At 33.6% G+C, this 21,672-nt stretch overlaps 2 protein-coding genes across 3 annotated transcripts; one reads left to right on the top strand and one right to left on the bottom strand.

Annotated features, from left to right (window-relative positions):
- Nucleotides 1-451: 451 nt before the first annotated feature.
- On the bottom strand, nucleotides 452-7,577 carry LOC132061007 (peptidyl-prolyl cis-trans isomerase FKBP16-3, chloroplastic). The gene is given in 8 exon segments (XM_059453891.1): nucleotides 452-816; nucleotides 1,729-1,803; nucleotides 1,923-1,971; nucleotides 2,523-2,572; nucleotides 2,925-3,008; nucleotides 6,126-6,161; nucleotides 6,163-6,425; nucleotides 7,458-7,577. Coding segments are annotated over 8 exon segments (708 nt in total). The 5' UTR covers nucleotides 7,489-7,577; the 3' UTR covers nucleotides 452-696.
- A 1,018-nt stretch (nucleotides 7,578-8,595) lies between these two features.
- On the top strand, nucleotides 8,596-14,229 carry LOC132060352 (uncharacterized). 2 transcript variants are annotated; one of them, XM_059453368.1, is made up of 8 exons: nucleotides 8,596-8,777; nucleotides 9,921-10,009; nucleotides 11,057-11,120; nucleotides 11,597-11,674; nucleotides 12,686-12,762; nucleotides 12,853-12,919; nucleotides 12,994-13,101; nucleotides 13,944-14,229. In XM_059453368.1, the coding sequence occupies exons 1-8, from the start codon at nucleotides 8,706-8,708 to the stop codon at nucleotides 13,980-13,982; spliced, it is 594 nt and encodes a 197-aa protein (XP_059309351.1). In that variant the 5' UTR covers nucleotides 8,596-8,705; the 3' UTR covers nucleotides 13,983-14,229. The 2 variants fall into 2 exon arrangements, with proteins under 2 accessions (XP_059309351.1, XP_059309352.1); XM_059453369.1 differs by having other exon boundaries at nucleotides 8,598-8,777; nucleotides 13,953-14,229.
- The last annotated feature ends 7,443 nt before the right edge of the window (nucleotides 14,230-21,672 follow it).

Here is a 21,672-nt window from a genome sequence, read left to right as displayed (position 1 = left end):
TTGTTAACATGTATAACTAAGTGTCTATCTCATTTGCAAATAATAATATATTCCTTTTTATCCCAATCTATGTGGCATTATTTGATTGAGCATGAAGTGTAAGGGAAAAAAAAAAAACTCTTCAGACTTGCGTAAAACAAGTCTTAGACATTTGTGCGGTTATAAATTATCTCATCAAAATGAAAATTTTAAAGTTAAATCATTTCTAAATTTGAAAAGCTGACATTGTTTTCGGGACAGACTAATAAAGAAAGAGGGTCACGTATAGCTTAGCTACCATAGCTATGAGCCACAAGTCTGACTTCTAACAGTCCAATGAGCTAGCTCAAATATTTAATTTTTACACATCATTGCATAGAACTGAAACTCTTATTAAAGCAATCCAGACATAACCTGTTTGGCAAAATGGCAGCAACATGGAGGGAGTATTTCAAATAGAAGAAATTAGGAAGAAACAAAACAAGAGGAGTGATTTTTAACATTTCTTTGTCATGTCAATATTCATGTACATATGCTTTATGAGCACATAAAAGAACTAAGATACAGTAGCAAAACTGGACTGTATACAGCAAAGAAATGAGCATAAAATAGAAGAAATGCAGTAGAAATAATGAAAGTAATTACATGAGCCTTTCCTCAGCTTGATAGATACATAAACGCCAAGGGGAAAATAATACAGAAAAAATTGCAAAATGATCACTCTTCGTCGGAGTCAAGGCCTGGTATGAACTCCAAACTCACATCGAATATCACTGGGCTATTAGGAGGCACTCTTGGCCTTCCAGGAGCTGATATCAGACCTTTCGGAAACGACAACTATCCAACAGAAATATATAAGAATTAGTCTATAAAAAGATCTTCATTAATCTGGACAATTTCAAGTCAATTGCCAAGAATGCAGTAAACGTAAAATAGATAGAAGGTAAGCTATTGCATATATGAAAGGTTCACCCCCAAAATAGTATTAGGCCATCTCCGAAGACATTATATTGAATAGTTGCTCATCGAGCAGAGAAAGTTAGAGTAAAGTTCATACAATAAGGATGCAGATATAAACAACTCATTGAGGATGACAAATAAACAAACTATTAGGAGCCATTTGTCCGTGGAATTTTTTCCTTTTTTCCATTTGCAACGGCGTTTGGTTATACATTGGATTGATTTTTTGGATTCTTTTTTAAGATGAGTTTCAACTTTGAAAAAGTGGGTTTGACCAGCTTTTCAGGTGAAACTTTTGTCCACTCACAAAATGTCAACTTTTTTTTTTTTTTTTTTTAAGCTAAATGCATGTCCAAACACAACTTCAATTTCTAAATACACCTTTTCAACTTAACTTTAAATACTACTTTTTTCAAATATCGCATTTTTTATGTCCAAACACCTACTAAGTATAGTCTTGAGAAAAGTGAAGGCTTTGAAGGGGATTGCAGGCAGCTGCTTATCCTTATAACAGACAAGATATATATATATATATGTGTGTGTGTGTGTGTGTGTATATATATATAATATTTTTTTTCTCAAATAAGAAACTAAAGTGCTTGCTAAACCTGTTGATCCCATAGAGAAGCTTTTACCTCTGCTTATGGGTTTGATAATTATTAGTTTTCTCATTAGCATATTGTAAATTTTCCCGCAAACTCGATTGTGGGGGAGCTTATTGTTCACTTGAAGAATCAGACTCCAAATGGCTGTTTGTGAAATGAGAAATTCAAAAGGCAGAGAACTTACAGATCCAGGTACGTAGAGTCGACGTTTTCCTCCCACTTTCATGCTCAGGATCCCTTCATCAAGTCCTTTGACAACCTACTCTAGCCATTGAAATTAGTTAGTCTAACCAAACTATGAAACCTAATTCTTCACCCGCTATTACATTACTGAAGTCGTGAAATCACAAATTTTCATGAACATGTACTAAAGCTTACCTGGTCAGCACCTACACGGAAAATGTAAGGTCGACCTTTCTCCAGGGAGCTGTTAATTCAGAAATCAAACGATCTTGTGAGAATTAGACTTTTGAAGAAATATTAAATCAGAAACATCATTTATCCTAAATGAAGAATAAGGAATGCATGTGTGTTTTGAAGGAAAAGAGACATGCCAAGTTATTTTTATAAGGTTACATACATGTATGAGCATTATGTGAAAATGAAAAGATTAACTTCTGCAACTTTTCCTTCATGTCCAAAACAAGGACCGAACTTAAAGAAGAAATTGTAACAAAAATAATACCAAGAGAACCTTCGTCCTTCTCTCTTTCCTCCTGGATGCTATATATTAATTTACTTTAAGATTTTAGTCTTTTTGTTTTTCTTCTGAGGATATTTATGCTATTTTGCTGCCTATCAATGCAATACATGCCTTCATTCTGGACATGCCATGCTGCACGAGCACATACGTAAAAAGGCATATATCATTCATATGCTTCAGCAGATGCAATTTCCAAATGATTAAAAAAGGCCAAAGCTTGTATATAATTTTGTAAAATATTCAACAACCAATCAGAGTATGATCAATGTAATGACCTGTCAAAAATTTGTCCCGAAGGAACCATGGCAACGTAATTTGCAGCAACCTATCATCATGAAACAAAATTTGATTGATCAAATAAATGAATATAATAATTTTTTAATAGAACTTACACGGATGAAGGAGCCAGATATCTTTTATTCCACATGATAATGCAAAATCTGTTGAAGGATCTCTCTCTCTCTCTCTCTCTCTAGGTGCAAGGAAAACCTTAAATAATGATCCATTTTTTTTAGTAGGATAATCTTTTCTCAAATTTTTTGCATGTCCTTTTCTGTTTTTCTCCTCAATGCCCTTCAAGTTATTCGCGATAAAGGAAAACTTCGTGATTTGGTGAAGAAGAAAGTTCATTGCACCATAATTCCTCCTTCAGTTTTACATATCAGCAGGATACATACCTGGAAACCAACAGGGGGACTAGGGCCTGCACCAACTTTGATGTCCTTATACTGCAAGCCTGACTCGGTTGTTACCATAGGAACCTTCATTTATGGAAAAACAATCTCTTATTAGTGGGGCGTTCAGGCTTCTGACAATAAAGGATATGCTTATTAATCATTTTCATCATGCAACCTCTGAATACGCATATCCTTCTGGAATCAAAAATAGCCTTCTAAGTTGATGGATATTCTATTAAACTTCATATGTAAAGAAGTGAATATAAAATTTCAAGTAAATGATGAAATGGCACCTCTAATTCATGCTAAATTGCAACTTCACTGTTGGAAACTAAAATAGTAGAATGACACTTCAACGAAGATAACTGAATTCCGTTGAAGATAATTGCATAAATCTTCCGAGAGTTGTAGTGAGAATTGCAACTTATGCAAATCTATGCATGCATATAGCAATCCAACTAAATGGAAAATCTCTGCATGCATATAGCAATTGTCCAACTAAATGGAAAATCTCTGCATGCATATAGCAATTGTATGCCCAACTAAATGGATTTCAAATCACTAAATCTAAATAAAGCGTTAAAAATTCACCATATACTATAATAAAAAAAGATTTAGGAAAAGATAGAAAAATGTTGAATAGGAACATATACTGGATTTGGAAGGACTTGTACTTCCCATGTACATTCTGTTACTTGGAACATGGCAAGGACTTCTTTCTATACTTGCCATGTCCAAGTAACAGAATGGGATGAATCTGTGACCTAAGACAGAATGGAACAATATGTAACCTAAACGCTAGTGGTTATCTAAATCTATGTAAGAAAAGTCAATAGAAACTCTCTTCTATTTTAGATATCTTTGCAGAGGACACATAATCTCCTACAACTCCAGAATAGGGAATGATTCTTGCAGGACCATAACAGGGATACTCGAAAAGTTAGGACCAGCATAATAAGTGTAGTAATACACGCCGATACAAGAAAGCTGAAAATTAATCATTGTGGTTATAATTTGTCAAGAATCTCCTTTAATGAGGGAGTGTATACTTTTTTAGATTACAAACCAAATGCAAAGCGAAGAACTCTCTTGAAATTGGCTTTATTCTGGCAGATGGCAAGCACTAAATGAGTAAATAAAAACCGTGCATAATATCGAATACCAAGACAAATTAGAGTGTATTCATCATGATTCATGAGTAGGCTCAATCTTAAATCTAATGCTATAAGCATAACATCAACTCTACTCATATTTCAGGTCAACATGTCATGTCTTTGTTTAAGCATCTAACTTGTCAGTTTAAGGTTAATTTGACAGAAAGGTGATTGTTGCTAGTTTGTTTGAATTTAAGGGTGGAAATCCCTTGTAGGGAAATGTATACGCGATTTGCCACAGGTAAACATGTTTTCTTTGGGGCTGTTAAGAACTAGTACTGCAAAGTAAACTGGTGTTTGGGAAATTGAATCCTGGGTAGGCACTGGCAAAGACCAGGATATTAATGGCAGATAAACATATCCAAATTGGCAGAAGTCAACTATTAAGAGAGATGACATCAATTTCCTTCACAAGGTTCTTTGTTTATTGAATAAATCCCTCCCTTTTATATTACACAATTCTCATATTGGGACATCTCAAAGTATTTAACATCATTCCGCTTGTAATATTATCTTATACAAATTTCACAACTTTCAAGAGTTCAAAGTCACTTAACTCTCCAAATTTTAAACTTTGACTATGATGCCAATTTTTAAGTCACTGCTTTAGCTCAAATTTTCTTCCTGCATGTAAGAGGTAAAATTTGATGGGCAACGTGTTCAATCAAATGGGTGGTTTTCTCCCCAACAATGGATACCATACTACTCCCATAAACTGAAAATCCATAACCCCAAGCAGGGGCGAATTTAGGTAGGAAATTTGGGGCACGTGAATTCATGGTCTCTCCGTAAAATTGGAATTTTATGAATATATTTTCTAAAATTGGTATAATATTACCTATTGGAATCCATGCTACAGGAAGGCTAAATGGTGCACTTGGTTGAAGGTTGAGTTATTTACCTAGAGGACTAGGGATCAATTCCCACTTAACACATGTAGTGGTGAACTCATGTTCTAAAAATCCTAGATTCGCCTCGACCCCTCTAACATACAAGTGCTTTACATAAACAAGCTACATTTAAAAATTAACATCTAAAATTACTCACTCACTCATAAAATGATCATTATATAAGTTACGTGCCACATCGTTGTCGGCATTTGTGTTTATGTGTTTAGCTTTATATAAGTTGAGGTGCCCACTTGTGCACACCCAAATGAGGCATACCGGTCGAAACTGTTTAATATTATGCCAAAAAATTAACATCTAAAATCACTCATATGTCGTTATATAAGTTATGATCTATGTTGTTTGGACCCTCCGATTCTGCACCACCGCCTCGGAATATTTTTAAGAATCCGAGCAACATAGGTTATGACGGATGGAGTAGAAAATTGACCATAACTACCACTACGGATTATCTACTTATTAGTCTGTTTCAAAACGAATGATACCTTTCCCAGTTTAACTTTAAACTTCTCATTTTCATTGTTACTGACATGCTTTTATAGCCACATAAATCTGATGTCATGCATAAGAGAATAAGTTTCAAAACTCAGTCTTTCTTTCTTAAACTTTGTGACCAATCAAACTATGTCACATCAATTGAAACGAAGGAAGTAAATAAACGACAACAAGTATCAAGAGTTTAAATGAGAGGGAGCCAAATAACCTCACCATACATTTTCAAGCTCTTTCTCACATACCCGACGATATTTGTTGTTGGGTTCGAAATAACAAGGCGTTATGCGGAAGCTATCGATTGCAAACCTTGAACATAGGTTATGATGGAAGTAGAAAATTGACCAGAACTACCCCTCCCTCCGCTCCCTTTTATGCAGCACTATTTCCTTATTAGCATGTTTCAAAATGAATGACACCTTTCCTAATTTAACTTTAAACTTCTCATTTTCACCGTTACAAACATGCTTTTATAGCCGCATAAATCTCATTCCATGTTCAAGACAAAAGTTTCAAAAGTCCGTCTTTCTTTGTTAAACTTCATGCCCAACCAAACTACGCCACAAAAATTGAAACGAAGGAAATAAATAAATGAGAACAAAATAAGAGTAGTAGAAATGAGAGGGAGCTAAATAACCTCACCATACATTTTCAAGCTCTTTCTCACATGTAGCATCACACAAGTTTTGGTTTTTCCTCCGGTGGCAATCCAGCTGCCTCAGCATAAGTAGAACCCACCAAGAAACTTGAAACCATACAAAACCCCAACCCCATTAATAAGTCTCTGCGCTTAGTTATGTTGTACCCTTCAGCTTCTTCAGTAGTACCGATTGAATTCGCTTGTACTCGAAATACTGAAACGCATTTCCTCGTAAACCCACTTCGAATTTGGGTTCTTCCAATTGTTTGATGATGATTCTTGGACAAATTTGTAGAAAAAATTGAACCTTTATATACAAGAATATAGCAAAATGAGAAAAAAAAAGAAAAAAAGAAAAAAAAAAGTGCAAAAGCAAATGGATATCATATAGAGTTCTGGAAAAGAGCAAAATTTTAATGACGATTTGGGGTTTTCCTATTATTGGACGATGATTCTTGGACAAATTTATAGAAAAGACTGAACCTTTATACAAGAACATAGCAAACAACAACATATCCAGTGAAATACCACAAGGTAGGGTCTGGGGATGGGTAGAGTGTATGCAGACCTTACCCCTACCTTGGGAGATAGAGACGTTGTTTCTGATAGACCCTCGGTATAAGGACAAACAATTCAAAACAGTATGAAAAAGGAAATAACGAAAGTAAATAAGCCATAATAAAGCAAATAAAAAAAAAGGAGCAGTAGCTACCACAGATAAATAAGATAATCAAAGTACAAGAAACAACATATAGTAGCAGAAACCAAAGAACAAGAAACTATAAGAGCAATACTATGACTACTAGTATGATACAAGAACAAAGCAAAATGAGGAGAAAAAAAAAAAAAAACTGCAGGAGCAAATGGATATAAAATTGAATTCCAAAAGAGCAAAACTTTAATGATGATTTGGGGGTTTCTTTTTTTTTTTTTTTTTTTTTCCGCCCGGTCTCCGTTACCCGCATTGGAGCCCGACTATATCCGAATTCGCGCCGCGTAGGACCCCATTTGGGGGGAAGCGCTCCCTACCAAGGATTTTTCCATAAAGATTTGGGGGTTTTCAATTGTTTGATGATGATTCTTGGACAAATTTGTAGAAAAAATTGAACCTTTATATACAAGAACATAGCAAAATGAGAATAATAAGAACTGAAAAAAGCAAATGAGTACATAATTGAATTTGCAAAAAGAGTAAAAATAATTAATGTTGTGAAGATTTAATGTACAAATTTGTAGATAATGATGAACCTTTATATACAAGAACACAACATAATGATTAAAAAAAAAAAAAAAATAAAAGAGCTAAATTTTAATGTTATGAAGATTTAGTGGAGCTTACTGAGTGGAAGTAGAAGAGATGTTGAAGCCATAGTTGTGATAATCCTACTTGGATTTTTTAGCAATCTGTTATCATCAGTTTGCTAGTAATGAATGAGTGAGTGGATAATGAAATAAAAAAAATATGATTTTTATATGGGCTGCTTTTGAAGTGGCAAATTAATGCTAAAATTAAACATAGTTTGGTCCATAAAGTTTGGTCTCAATGGGGGTACAGCTCTGTTAGGTACATTTTGGAGTTACCATAAAATAAAAACTATTGTAGTATCATAAAAGCTCTAAAAAAGACTAATAATACAATTTTTTTTTTTTTTTAATTTCCGTCAAGTATTTAATAAATTCTAGTGATTAAATTTAGTAGAAACTTATATTAAAAGGTGTAATTTTTGCAATTTCTTTTATTTTGGTCTAACTTTAGTGTTTGGTATTATGCGTGTATGCTATTTTTGGTGTCTAGTGTAATTTGATGTTGTGGTTTTTAGATTTGACGAGACTTTATTGATATTTTTAGTTAGCTCTTTTTATCCCTGTTATTTCCATTGAATCTAAAAACCAAAGTTAATTGATTATATAACAAAGACCAAAAATATCTCATTTTTTGATAAAAATAGAGAATGAAAACTCTATTGTTAGATCTAATTGAAACTTACAGTTGAAGGTGTAGTTTTCGCAAATTTTGTTATTTTAGCCTACTTTTAATATTTGGTGCAGTAGTATATTTTCAGTGTCTCATGCAATTTTCAATATTGTAATTTCTGAGATTTGACAAGACCTTCCTACATTTTTTGGTTTAACCTTTTTTCCGGTAGTTCTAACTTCTAACCGCCAAAGTTGTTTAAGAGCCCGTTTGGATTGGCTTTATTATAAGCTATTTTTTTTTTTTTGAGTTTAAAATTAATTTTGTCTTAAAATATAAATTAATTAGGAGATTTAAAACAAAATAAAACGAAAACAACTTATAAATGCCCAAAAAAATGATTGCTCCTACCCCAAATTTTTTTTTTTTTTTTTATTTACATCCAAATTAACTATATAAAGGAGACCAAAAGTGCTCATATTTACAAAATTAACAGATCAAAACTACTCAAGAATACATCTAGTGGACTCTTTTAAAACTACCCAAACATGAAGGACCATCTTTTTCATTTTCTCTTGTATCTTTGGTCTTCCTTTTCAATTTTTCCTATGAGTAACAAAATCTGAGAACACTACAGTACTGAGAGATCTGTGAAGAGTTGAAGGAAAAAAGATGATAAGTGTAGGGAAGATCAAACAGTACACAAATGTCCTTGAGAAACCCCTTAGCAAAGGCAAACAAGAGGTACACTTTCTTTTTCCTCTTTGCAATTTTTTACATCTTTATATCAAGAAAGAATAAACTCAATTTTGTGTTTAATGTTAGTTCAAGAAAATAAAAAAGGGGGTTCTTTTTTACTATAAAATTTGATCCATGTTACCAATTTTGAATCTTTTTTAGCTAGAGGGGTTTTTTTTTTTTTTTTGGGGGGGGGGCGGGGTATACTTTGAAGACTAGTGATAAGTGTAGGGAAGATCAAGCAGTACACAAATGTCTTAGATAAACTCCTCAGTAAAGGCAAACAAGAGGTACTTCTTCTTTCATTTGTCAGATTTTTACATCTTTATATCAAGAAGAAAAATCAATTTTGTTCAAGAAAATAAAAAGGATATCTTTTTCACTATAGATCCTAATAAAATTTGACCCCATATGACCAATTTTAAATCTTTTTAGCTAGAGGTAGTTTTTCTTTCATTGTTCAAGTTTACATCTTTATATCTACAAAAAAACTCAATTTTGTTCAAGGAAAAAAAGGGGGGGGGGGTGTTCTTTTTTCACTATAAACCCTGATGAAGTTTGACCCATATTACCAATTTTAGATCTTTTTAGCTAGAGGTACTTCTTTCATTTTTCAAGTTTACATCTTTCTCAATTTTATTCAAGAAAAAAAAATTGGGGGGGGGGGGGGGGGGGGAAGTTCTTTTTCACTATAAACCCTAATAAAATTTGACCCCGTGTTACCAATTTTAAATGTTTTTACCCAGGGGGAAGAAAAAAAAAGTTTTTTCACTATAGATCCTAATAAAGGGCAGCCCGGTGCACTAAACTTCTGCTATGCGCAGGTCCGGGGAAGGGCCGGACCACAAGGGTCAATTGTACAGCCTTACCCTGCATTTCTGCAAGAGGCTGTTTCCATGGCTCGAACCCGTGACCTCCGGTCACATGGCAGCAAATTTACCAATTACGCCAAGGAATATTGACCCATGTTGCCAATTTTAAATCTTTTTAGCTAGGGGGAAGAAAAGGAACAGTTTTTTTTTTTTTCACTATAGATCGTAATAACATTTACCCATGTTACCAATTTTAAATCTTTTTTAGCTAGAGGGGAGTGGCGTGGGGGTGAGGGGGGATATAATTTTGCAGATTAGTGATTGAGGTCTTTTGCAGGTTAGTTTGAGTGGTTTTGCTTTCTTGTTTTCGGAGCTTGTTCAGTACAATCAGACTCAAGTGGACAACATTACTGAATTAGAGCGAAGGTGATTTTCAAGAACTCTGTTATTTTGTTGTTGTTGTTAATTTGCTCTTGTTTTGCTGAATTATGATGATTCATCATGAAATGAGCTTAAATGAAGAAATAGCGATTCATATAGTCGACCCCAACTTGTTTGAGACTGAGCCGTAGTTGTTGTTGTTGTTGCCTTTGTATTGCTGAAATTAGAGGGAAATTGACTTGTATGTCTGTGGAACTTAGAGAAATACTGGTATTTGAATGGACCCGAATAGGGCAAAATGGTTATGGGGGAATCCTACACTGACTATTTTGGAGTTGAGGCTTAGTTGGTTGATTGATCATTTTACATTAGTGTTGCTCTACGTATTTGAGATGCCCTTTGTAGTTCTCTTATTTGACTGTTTCTTTTAAATGCTCAAGAGTCATCTCCATGGTATAATGTCAATATAAAAAAAAAAAATTGGCATCTCAATGTTATTAGTGTCAAATGAAAGGGAGGATCAGATATTTTAACTGCTTGTACGCCATGGTTGATACCTTTACGTCCATTTTCTTGAAACCTTTCCTTATCAAAGGAATAAGGTTGTATCTTTTATTATAATGGTGGTGTCCGTCTAGCTTGTGCACATAGATTATTCCATTGGGTGCCTACTATGTCCTACCACTACCAGCACAAGTGTTGGGTGACTCTGCAGATGGGAAAAAGTCACCTACGAGTAATATTTTGTCTTTGCTGGGATTTGGTCTCGAAGGTTTGAACCCATTTCATTGACCACTAGGCCATACTCTTGGGCGCAAAATTGATATTTTTGCTGACATCTGTACTTGCGCGTGGAAATATAGGGGATTTATACTTGACAAATGCTCTGATCATTTTAAAAAGGAATTTAGAGAAGAGTTTGAATATCAGTCTAACTGCTTAAAGTATCAAATGATAAGAAGAATCTTCCAGGAACTTGAGCTTAAATTTTTCTGTCCTCATAAGTTTGAAAGAGTTTTTGCTGTTGCCACAGATTTCACACTGGTTTTGTAAACTCGTTCTGGTGGATATTAATGATTTTATGGAAAATAGGTTGGAGGATGCTGGATATTCTGTTGGAGCACGGACATTGGAACTCCTCTGCCATAGGGAAAAGGTATTACTTCAACTGCAGTTGCCACTCTTATATGTTGCTTTTAACTTGTTCACTTAGAGCAACTCCATTTCCAGATGCTAGATATCCGTTGTCAGATCAGTAAATCTTGACTAACAGATAATTCTTTGAGCCAGTTATTTCCACTTAATCTATGTGGCACGGAAATCTATACTTCTAGCTTATTTACTTACAGTAATTTTGAATATAATCATGTTTACGTGAAATGAGAAATGTTTTTCAACCATGGTCGTTTGATTTTGACAATTTAGTATGGGAAACTATAGAGGAGAATATGATTTCTAGTGCTGCTATCACGGCAGCTTTAATAGGTGACAAATGCAATATTACATAAAATCGGATAAGTTACTTTCTAATGTTTGAGCAAGCAAATTGTGATGTTCATTTCTAGTACTAGTTGACAAGCTTTATTTTCACAGTGGAACAGTGATTGTTCTAAAATCTTCATAATGCTGCAGGGAAATAGAAGGGAGACACGACTACTGGGTATATTATCATTTGTACACAGCACAGTATGGAAGGTTTTGTTTGGGAAGGTCAACTTCTTTTTCTTCTTTCTGTCTTCCCCTTTTTTGCTTAAACACCTTTCCCATCTATCTACGAATTTCCTAATTTGTTTTCTTGGGGGACTGTACTTTAGCTTTCTCTTGTTTGGTGTTTACATGTATGTTTGGTTTTAGGCAGTGGGGTGGGAATGACTGCAAATTTTTCAGTGCAAAAGGAGAAATTAGAAAAGCTTGAAACTAAACTTTAGCACTAATACTTCTCACATCATATAAATCAAGCCCTTCATCCATTGGAAACTAGTTTGGACTGGCTTTACGAATCCGCTAAATATGGGAAAAATCAATTTTGGGGTTGGAGGAATGCTTCCTTTTGTCACTCAATGGATGCATTAACCTTTTGCAAGAAAATAGGGAAGCGAAGGAAAGGATTTTAAAGTTTCTTTCACTATGCTTGGTTTGGGTGAAAGAAGAGGAAAATTACTTTCCCGTTGGACCCACTCAGAAAAATCTTATAATTTTTCCTTTGCTCTACAAATCTTCTGTAAAATAAAAAGAGAATGGAGATACTTTGAATCCATTTTCGCATGGGATGAAGACATTTTCCTTTCTTGAGAAAGGTCCCATGGTACTCATCAAAATTGTTTTAAACTAAAAAATTATACAACAACAACTACGCCTCAGTCCAAACAAGTTGAATGTCTCTACAATCAATATTTTTCAAACTTACTGTATTCGAAGTTTTAACATTCTCCTCTTTACTTGTCTCTACAATCAATATTTTTCTCTTGAATCCTGGTTGATATTATCTCTTAATTTGTTTTGAAATTTATCATTAATTTATCTACTTTCTCATTACAAGAGATATTCCATTTTGTCAAAAGCTAACAAATGGTTTCAGAGTTCTCGCTTGGTGATTAGAAGCGCGTGCTTTTCCTTTGTGTTATTGTGTATGTATAGGTTCAGCCGCCCATTACCTATTCCTCTAACACAACATTGTTGGACAGTTGAACTAAGTGAAACATTTTCGTTCTTGTATACCAGGTTGCTGACTCACTTGAGAAAGGCACTGAACATGAAGATGAATATATGATTAGTGAGAAGGAGCTCCTTGTCAATAGGTGATTTTTACTGAAGCATTGCAAATATTTTCTATCGTCTACTTGCTCTTGTAACTCTTATATTTCATTTTTGGCGGATATGCATTTTAGATTCATTTCAATTCCAAAAGATATGGGTGCATTCAACTGTGGAGCTTTTGTTGCGGGTATTGTAAGGGTAAGAACATTATCAGCTTTGCTTTGTCTACTGGTCCTGAGAGCTATCATTTATTTTCTTTTTTCTTCTCAAAGGGAGTTTTGGAAAATGCGGGTTTCCCAGCGGTAGTGACAGCTCATTTTGTCCCTGTGGAGGGGCAGCACCGACCACGGACAACAATTTTGATAAAATTTGCTGAAGAGGTAAATCATTGCGATCTTTCCGCTCAACTATACCAGTTGGCTTCTCTACTGAGTTTTTAAGTGCCACTGATGCAATTAGCTGCTCCTCCTAATTTTATGTGAACTTGTTTGACTAGACGCCGAGTTTTTAAAATTAAAAAAAAAAAAAAAAAGACTTTTGGAACTTGTGGTGTTAAAACATGTCATGACATTTGTGTGGCTATAAAATAATGTCATTAAGGATAAACTGCAAAGTTTAAAGCTTATTGTTTTGAAATATAGAGGTGTCATTCTTTTTGGAACATACTAAAAGGGAAATAGTGTCACATAAAATGAAGCAGATGGAGTAATTCTTTACGTGACGATAGTATTAGATTGTTAGTCATCTCTGCGTGAAGCCAAGGTCAGGTCAATTGTAAAATGGCCATATGCTATGATAATTGCAATTTTGATCCCAATGTAAATTCAGATCTTAGTCCTTCTAATAGTTGACTAAGCACATTTAACCTTAAGCTAATAAGAATGTGTCTTTGGTCCCTCTCTATATAAGAAATTTGTAATGTTTAGACTATTTTAGAATTGCACAACGCTCAAATATGGAGCAACACTACGAATTTAAGCACCTAATAATTTATTAAATTTGTGAAGATTCATAAGTAGATCCTAGAGGCATCAAAAGTGCTCTTATCAATAAATTGAAGGTTAAAATGCAAATTTCCCCAAAAAATGAAATAGAAGAAAGAATATTATGACTACCACAGTGCACAGAGTAAATTTCATCTTTTACAAGTTCTTTTTTTTTTTTTTTTTTTAATGGGATTCTTGAAAAAAGCTTGAGTAGTGCTTCAATACTGATGATACAGCCTGTACAGGTACTAAGAAGGGAAGCAACACTAGGTTGATGGTTATTTGTCATCATATTTGGTGCAAATTTTTGAACAACATTATGATGAGATGACAAATGAAAGATCCTTTGATTGATAAGGTTATTTCCATGTCAATCCTAATATCATACAATTGCTAGTTGTGACATTATTTGCTATGGTATATTTGTTTTAACACATCCTTAGGTTCATCTTGACAAATTGTATCAAACAACAAACATTTTTCTTTTTGGTGTATTGTAAAATATTGCAATTTGGAACGTGATTTTAATTCCATGTTGTCGACGTGCTACTGGTGAAAAGTTATTTGACCCGAGTTCGAGTTGGAGAGTTCGATGTTTTTTTTTTTTTTTTTTTTTTTTTTTTTTTTTTTTGTGGGTTTCCCACCCGTCTGTAACTTGCTTTGGAGCCAGACTAAGACTAATTCAAATTCGCTCTGTGAAGCTCTGCTTTGGGGCTAAAGTACTCCTACCAAAGACAATTATATACTCGGGTTCTAACTCGAGACCCCTAATCCAACTCACAAGAAGTTATGTCATTGCGAGTAAATGGGGATGTTAGGATTAAGTAGTTTTTAAAAAGAGAAAGATGTCATTCTTTTGGGAACTGTTTACGAAAAGAAAGTGTCACATAATATTGGATAGACGGAGTATCGTTTAGCATGGAGCTAAGGTCTAAGATACGGAAGAAACAAATGTTTCCACGACTCTACCACTCAGGCAAAATCCTGTTCCATTTTATTTACTACGACGACTAAAAATCAAGTTATCACTTTTTTCTTTCCTTTTTCTAGTTCTTCTTCCAAGTGCTGGATAATCCCAGGGTTGTGGGTTTTCAAACTCAAAACTTGTTTACAAACCAAATAATGACAATTGACCAGACATGGCTAGTGCAAATATCTGAACACATATTTAGTGAAGGTACATGGAAAATCAGAGTAAAATAAATGTGATGAAAATGACATATAATATCCAAAAGATGGAACACAGAAACATCATCAATTGGACTTGGATGAGGACTATAAGGATTAGTTAGTTCCAAGTTCCACCAGCAACAAGACAGCAACTTATAAGTGAGAAGGGCATGATTTTACCGTTTATAAGCAGGTTTAGTTTACTCAAGTCTTTTACGGTTTTATTCATAGTAATTGTCAAAATATTCTTCCTGGTAAAACATTACTTTTGATTATATCTCTATTCTATTTTCTGTCTTTCGTCTATATATATATACACACAACAAGACAGCAACTTATAAGTGAGAAAGGCATGATTTTACCGTTTATAAGCACGTTTAGTTTAATCAAGTCTTTTACAGTTTTATTCATAGTAATCGTCAAAATGTTCTTCCTGGTAAAACATTACTTTTGATTAAATCTCTATTATATTTTCTGTCTTTCGTCTTTACATAATATATATATATATATATATATATATATATATATATATATATATATATATATATATATATATATCTCAATACTCTCTACAATCTCCACCATATAAAATAAATAGCAGCAGCCCTATTTATAATAGTATAAAACTTATTTTAACTTAAAACAGGAAAACATATTCCTATACTAATTTGATTATAAATCCTAATTGGACATGGATTAAAATATCAAATCCTAACCAATTTTTGTTTCCTACAATTTTGAATTATTATTTCCAACGTTCTCCCGTAATTCAAAACTGTATATCTGATTCTTGATGCACTTGTCACTATCTTCCAATTGTTGAAGCACTTATTTCCAACCCATCAATTGTTGAAGCACTTTCTTTCAACTGTCACTCCCCATCTTCCAATTAGTTGAAACACTTTCTTTCCAACCTTCACAATCTTTGGAGCACTTTCTCTCTAACATTCCAATTTGTTGATGCACTTTCTCACCAACCTTCAATTATTGAAGCACTTTCTTCTTTCATAATCGTTGGAGCACTTTCTCTCCAATATTCCAATTTTGTTGATGCGACTTTCATCAACCTTCAATTGTTGTCAAGCACTTTCTCTTCAACCTTCACAATCGTTGGAAAGACTTTCTCTCCAATATTCCAATTTTGTTGATGCACTTTCTCACCAACCTTCAATTGTTGAAGCACTTTATCTTCAACCTTCACAATCGTTGGAGCACTTTCTCTCCAACATTCAATTTGTTGATGCACTTTCTCATCAACCTTCAATTGTTGAAGCACTTTCTCTTCAACCTCACTCGTTAGAGCACTTTATCTCCAACATTCCAACTTGTTGATGCACTTTCTCGCCAACTTTTTTTATTTTAACTCAATTCTCCAATTTTTAGAAAAGATCGTTCCTTCCTCTTGTGCATATTTGTTTACACCTTTTGAAACCTGCAATATTTTTTTTTTCCAATCATTCTCAGCATGACTATTTTTCACATGCATATTATTGGCCCGGCGTGTTCCAACAAAATCATTGGCCTAACGGGCGGCATATATGGGTTATAGCCGCCTGCCGGCAGCGGAAGCTCTTTTATTCTTTACCAGGATCGTAGAAGCTCTGATACCAATTTGAAGAAAATAAAAATACTCAAAGGAATAATATGAGCACAGGCGAAAGACTCAACAATGGCTATATAGAAGAAATTTATCAAACTAGAGAGAGAAGGTAGGAGACTTTACTGAATAACTCAAAACTCTTTAATCTCACTACAATGAAAATATGTGACATAGATCCCTATTTATAATACTAAAACCAAAATAGACTAGGACTAGAAAAACCTATTCCAATATGGATTTGATAAATAAATCCTAACTAGACATGAATCAAATAAACTAAATCCTAATTAAGTATGAATTAAATAAATACCAAATATCAATCCTAAACAACTTTGGATTAGTAATCTTGGTTTAATTCCAACATATGAAGGAAATAAAAATACTCAAAGGAATAATATGAGCACAGGCGGAAGACTCAACAATGGCTATATAGAAGAAATTTATCAAACTAGAGAAAGAAAGTAGGAGACTTTACTTAATAACTCAAAACTTTTGAATCTCACTACAATGAAAATATGTGACATAGCATCCCTATTTATAATACCAGAAATTAAAATAGACTAGGACTAGAAAAGCCTATTCCAATATGGATTTGATAAATAAATCCTAACTAGACATGAATCAAATAAACTAAATCCTAATTAAGTATGAATTAAATAAATACCAAATATCAATCCTAAATAACTTTAGATTAGTAATCTTGGTTTAATTCCAACATAGCCTCCCTTAAACCAAGATCTTCAAACTTGAGCATGCCATTAACAATATCATATCTTGTAGAAGTCAACCACCTCAGATTCTCGAACAATTTCCTGAAGTACGTAGCATCGACAAACTTGCGAGTGCCATCTTTAGTCAGCTTCAGTTTCTCTTCAACAAGATTCAAAGTTAATTTCACTTTCTCTATCTTCAAAATATCATGAGAATATTTGTTCTTCTTTTTGTATCCTTCAATAACTCGTCTTGATTTAAAATCATCTGCTTCTTCACTTGATTTGTACTTGGTCTTGCGTGCCCATCCGACTCTAGTTGACCTTTCAATAGGTGGTAGAGCAGTATCATCAACAAATAATTTTTCGTCAAGCTCCTCAAAATATACAATCTCAGGTAATGGTTCAAAATTGATTGCGTCTTCAATATCCAAAATCATGCACGTCAATTATGGATCTGGACCCTTAATTATTTCTGCTTCAATTTTAGGTAGATCATCAAAAACTTGCTCTTGATCACCAGATTCATTTTCAATACCTTCAAACAATTTTTCTTGTGTGATAATGGTGGGTATTCCTTTTCCAATAGCCCCACATTGTATAGACCAATCATGTCTATTACACATTTTATTACTTAAAACACTAGTAGCCTCTATCGAAAGAGCATAAGTCCCAATCAAATTATCCTTTTTAGCTATCCCAGAAATCATTGATAAATTAATTTGAACATTCTTGGATTCCGCATTGCAATCAAAGACATCTATGCCATAACAAAAATTACCTCTACCTTCTCTTCTTTTCTCCATAATTTCTAAATTCTGGCCTTCTTCATTTATTTCTGCCAGATCCGATGACTCTTCTTTATCTTTTGGTTCATCTTTTGTTTGCAATACCTCATCCACTATCTCGTGTGTTTGCTGATTCAATGACATCTCATATGCCACCAATTCATCTTCTAGATCATCAACTTTCAACGTACTAAGATCCTGGGTTGCTTCAATAATTGTTATCTTAATGTGAAATTCTAATCTTAGAGACTGCAATATCTTTTCAACAATTTTAACTTCTTCCAATACTTCTCCGTTGATTTTCATATCATTAACAATTTCTTTAATTCTTACAAAAAATTCTTTGACAGATTCTGTTGGTTTCATCTGGACCAACTCATACTGTCTCCAAAGCTCTTGAAGTTTCTCTCTCTTCACGTCTGCAACACGTCTATATGATTTCACCAAAATTGTCCAACGGATTTTGCATGCAAATATTTGTTGTATACATGCAATTGGACTTTGCTATTGAGGTAATATAATGCCTTATAATTCAATTGCATATCTTTCTCCAATTGTGTAGCTGCTTCACCAATCAATGTTGTGCCTTCTGAGATTTCCACGAATCCTTAATCAATAATGGACCATAGTCCAACAACATTGAAGAAATTCTTCATCTGTTGATACCAACTCTCAAAATTATTGTTTCCATCAAACACAAAAACGGGACAATCTGGTAAATAAGAAATATTCATATTCTTTTATATATGTTGGATCTCACACGAGACTTTGATCGGATCTCACACAGGCTCTCATACCAATTTGAAGGAAGATATTTTATTGAAAAACTATATGAATCTCTCAATACTCTCTACAATCTCCACCATATAAAATAAATAGCAAAGAACCCTATTTATAATAGTATAAAACCTACTTTAACTCAAAACAGGAAAACCTATTCATATACTAATTTGACTATAAATCCTAATTGGACATGGATTAAAATATCAAATCCTAACCAATTTTGTTTCCTACAATTTTGAATTATTATTTCCAACATATATATACATACATACATATATATAGACACACACACACACACACTCTTCTAAATTGATAATTTTTCATAAATAGCTTTAAGGATATTTTAGTAATTTTAATGGAAAAAGTGTTTATTAGCATCTTTTAACTGAACACATTCATTTCTTATTATCAGTTCATGCTTTTATTCAAATACTTAACTGCTCCCTCCGTTCATTTGAACCTGTCCACTTTTGACTTTGCATGCCTCTTATTAAGAAAAATAAATAAAGTATAATTTTACCATAATAACTCATATTAATTGGTGTATAGTCTCAATAGATTTGGAAAATGATTTGGAAATGAGTAAGTTATTAAGGGTAAAAACAAGAAAAAAAAAGTCTATTTTTCTCTTGATATGCTAAAGTGGACAAGTAAAAGTAAAAATTTATTTTTAGTATAGTGAACAAGTAAAAGTGAACGAAAGAGTACTATTTACTTATAAATTTACTTAAACGCTTGATACTAATCAGCTACATATATTTTTTTAATCGGCTAATTGAAACAAACTCATAATATTATGAGAGTTAACTTATACAATAAGTAGCATCCAAAAGAAGTTGGAACAGAGAAACATGATGATGGTCAATTGGACAAGGACTATAAGGAAAAAGTTTCAAGTTCCTATTGGAAATGTTACAAAAAATACTTGATCACAAACACTGTACAGAATTCTTGAACAATCTCATAGCTTGAGGCATGTCAATTAAGACATTATCCTTAAGGATATTTCACCAGGTGTGGGTGTATCCCCCGGGATTCAACAAGCTTTTCTAGTACAAAATTATGAGTTAAAATCTAATAAAAATTTCACAAGAAAGAAAACCCAGCACAAAATATAAAAAGGAAGACTTTGTCTTTGTATATATGCGGTCTTCTTTGGAAAGAGTTGATAATACATATTTATAGGAAGAGAAACCAATAGCCCCTTGTAGCTATAACGTTAGTAGCTTATAATGGTACCTTGAAGATGGACAGTTAAACACATTCAATAGTCAAAACTTCGTGTGCCAGAAGAAAACGTTTGAAGCTATTAATATTTCCTCATAATGAAGAATTATAAATGGTAATTACCTAGTGATACAAGAACGGATACGCGGAAACGGGAAATTAAGAAGATAAACAAAAGGGAAAGAAAGGATAGATAATTTGACACAACTTAAGATTCAATTTAGCAACCAAAGTTATATAAAACTAAGACCTCTAAATTATCATCAAAAGAAACACTAAATTCTTAAGTTGACCTCAAGGGAATCGAATCCCAAGCAACCAACCTCTCACAATCAATAATCAACAAGAGCCTACCAAAGGCCTCTCACAAGTTTCTCTCTCTAGAGATAACCCTAAAAACACTCAAAATATTCATAGGCAAGACTAATAGGCAATTACAATGCTACCCTTAATGAAGTAAGGGCCTTGTTTGGGTAGTCTTCTTAATGGCAGTGTAGTCTTGATTCAAGGATTGGCCTTCAATGGCCAAACACGTCCCTCCTTGCATAGATGGCCCTCTAATCAACCTTGCATGCATGGCCTTCTTGCAATCATAACCCTCCTCGCGCAAAGTAGCCACTTGCACAAATAGCCCTTTGCGCAAATAGCCATCTTCCGACCTTGAATCACCCAAGCTAGTAACGTAGCCACTTTAAGAGGCAAGCCTCAGGGACTGGACTCTTAAAGCCTTCCATCCAAGCTATCTCCCATATCTTGAAGGCCATCCTATGTGGACCTCCCATGATCTTCAAAGACTCCATTTTTATGAAGCTCGATGGAATTGGTCTTGTATCACCTAGCCATCAATATGCTAGCTAATAGAGATAACGGCTATAATGATAAAAGATAATAGCTATTCAAAATAATTTAGTATATTAGAATTAGTTAATATGATATTCAGAATATGAACCGAGACAAAATATTGACCACTTCTTTTCCAGATATTAAAATTATTTTCTCAACAGTTCCACACCAAAAAAAGAAGACATCAACTTTACAAGTCTAGTCTTGACCGGCCTGGTTGGTCATATTCATATGAGTAATTTGTTGCGACTAGTTTGGTCACATGAATCGAGGACTAGCTAATTGAATTTGCAAGATTCAATTTCAATACAATTTGATTGGAAAAGAAAAAAAAAAAAAGTATCGATCAGTCAAAATGACCAAAATTGATTCTTCATCTGTTCAAAATAAGTGACACTTTAGTAAAAAAAGAAATTGTCTCAAAATAAGTGTCACTTAGAAATTCAGAACACAAATTGGCAAGTGTTCCAATTATGCCCTTAGCATTAAAGAATAGTCCTTCTTAATGTTGCTCAATTTTTTATTTTTTTTTAAAAAAACTAACAAATAGGGATAGTTTAGTAAACTCAACATTGTATTTATTAATTGTTTAATTGACAAGTATTTTGCTAAGATCACACTTACTTTGGGACGAATAAAATATTAACAATCAATATGAGACGGAGAAAGTATATAAAAAACATCATATAATATGGACAACTGAGTAGCATCCAAAAGAAGTTAGAACAAAGAAACATGATGATCACTTGGATGGGGACTATTAAGGAGTAAGTTCCAAGTTCCACACCAACAAGAAGACAGTGACTCTTTATTTCTCCATCTCAAATTATTTGTCGTGGTTATT

The sequence above is a fragment of the Lycium ferocissimum genome, chromosome 6, assembly GCF_029784015.1.
Source record: "Lycium ferocissimum isolate CSIRO_LF1 chromosome 6, AGI_CSIRO_Lferr_CH_V1, whole genome shotgun sequence".
NCBI classification, from domain to species: domain Eukaryota; kingdom Viridiplantae; phylum Streptophyta; class Magnoliopsida; order Solanales; family Solanaceae; genus Lycium; species Lycium ferocissimum.
The sequence above is the reverse complement of the archived record's forward strand: the minus strand, read 5'-3'. Positions and strand labels throughout refer to the sequence as shown.

What these genes read in the sequence shown, in the direction of transcription:
- LOC132060352 (XM_059453368.1), top strand. Translation starts at nt 8,706, where the DNA reads ATGATAAGTGTAGGGAAGATCAAACAGTACACAAATGTCCTTGAGAAA. An exon ending in TTAGCAAAGGCAAACAAGAG is followed by an intron (nt 8,778 to 9,920) that starts GTACACTTTCTT and finishes GGTCTTTTGCAG; the next exon opens with GTTAGTTTGAGTGGTTTTGC. An exon ending in TCCTCTGCCATAGGGAAAAG is followed by an intron (nt 11,121 to 11,596) that starts GTATTACTTCAA and finishes ATAATGCTGCAG; the next exon opens with GGAAATAGAAGGGAGACACG.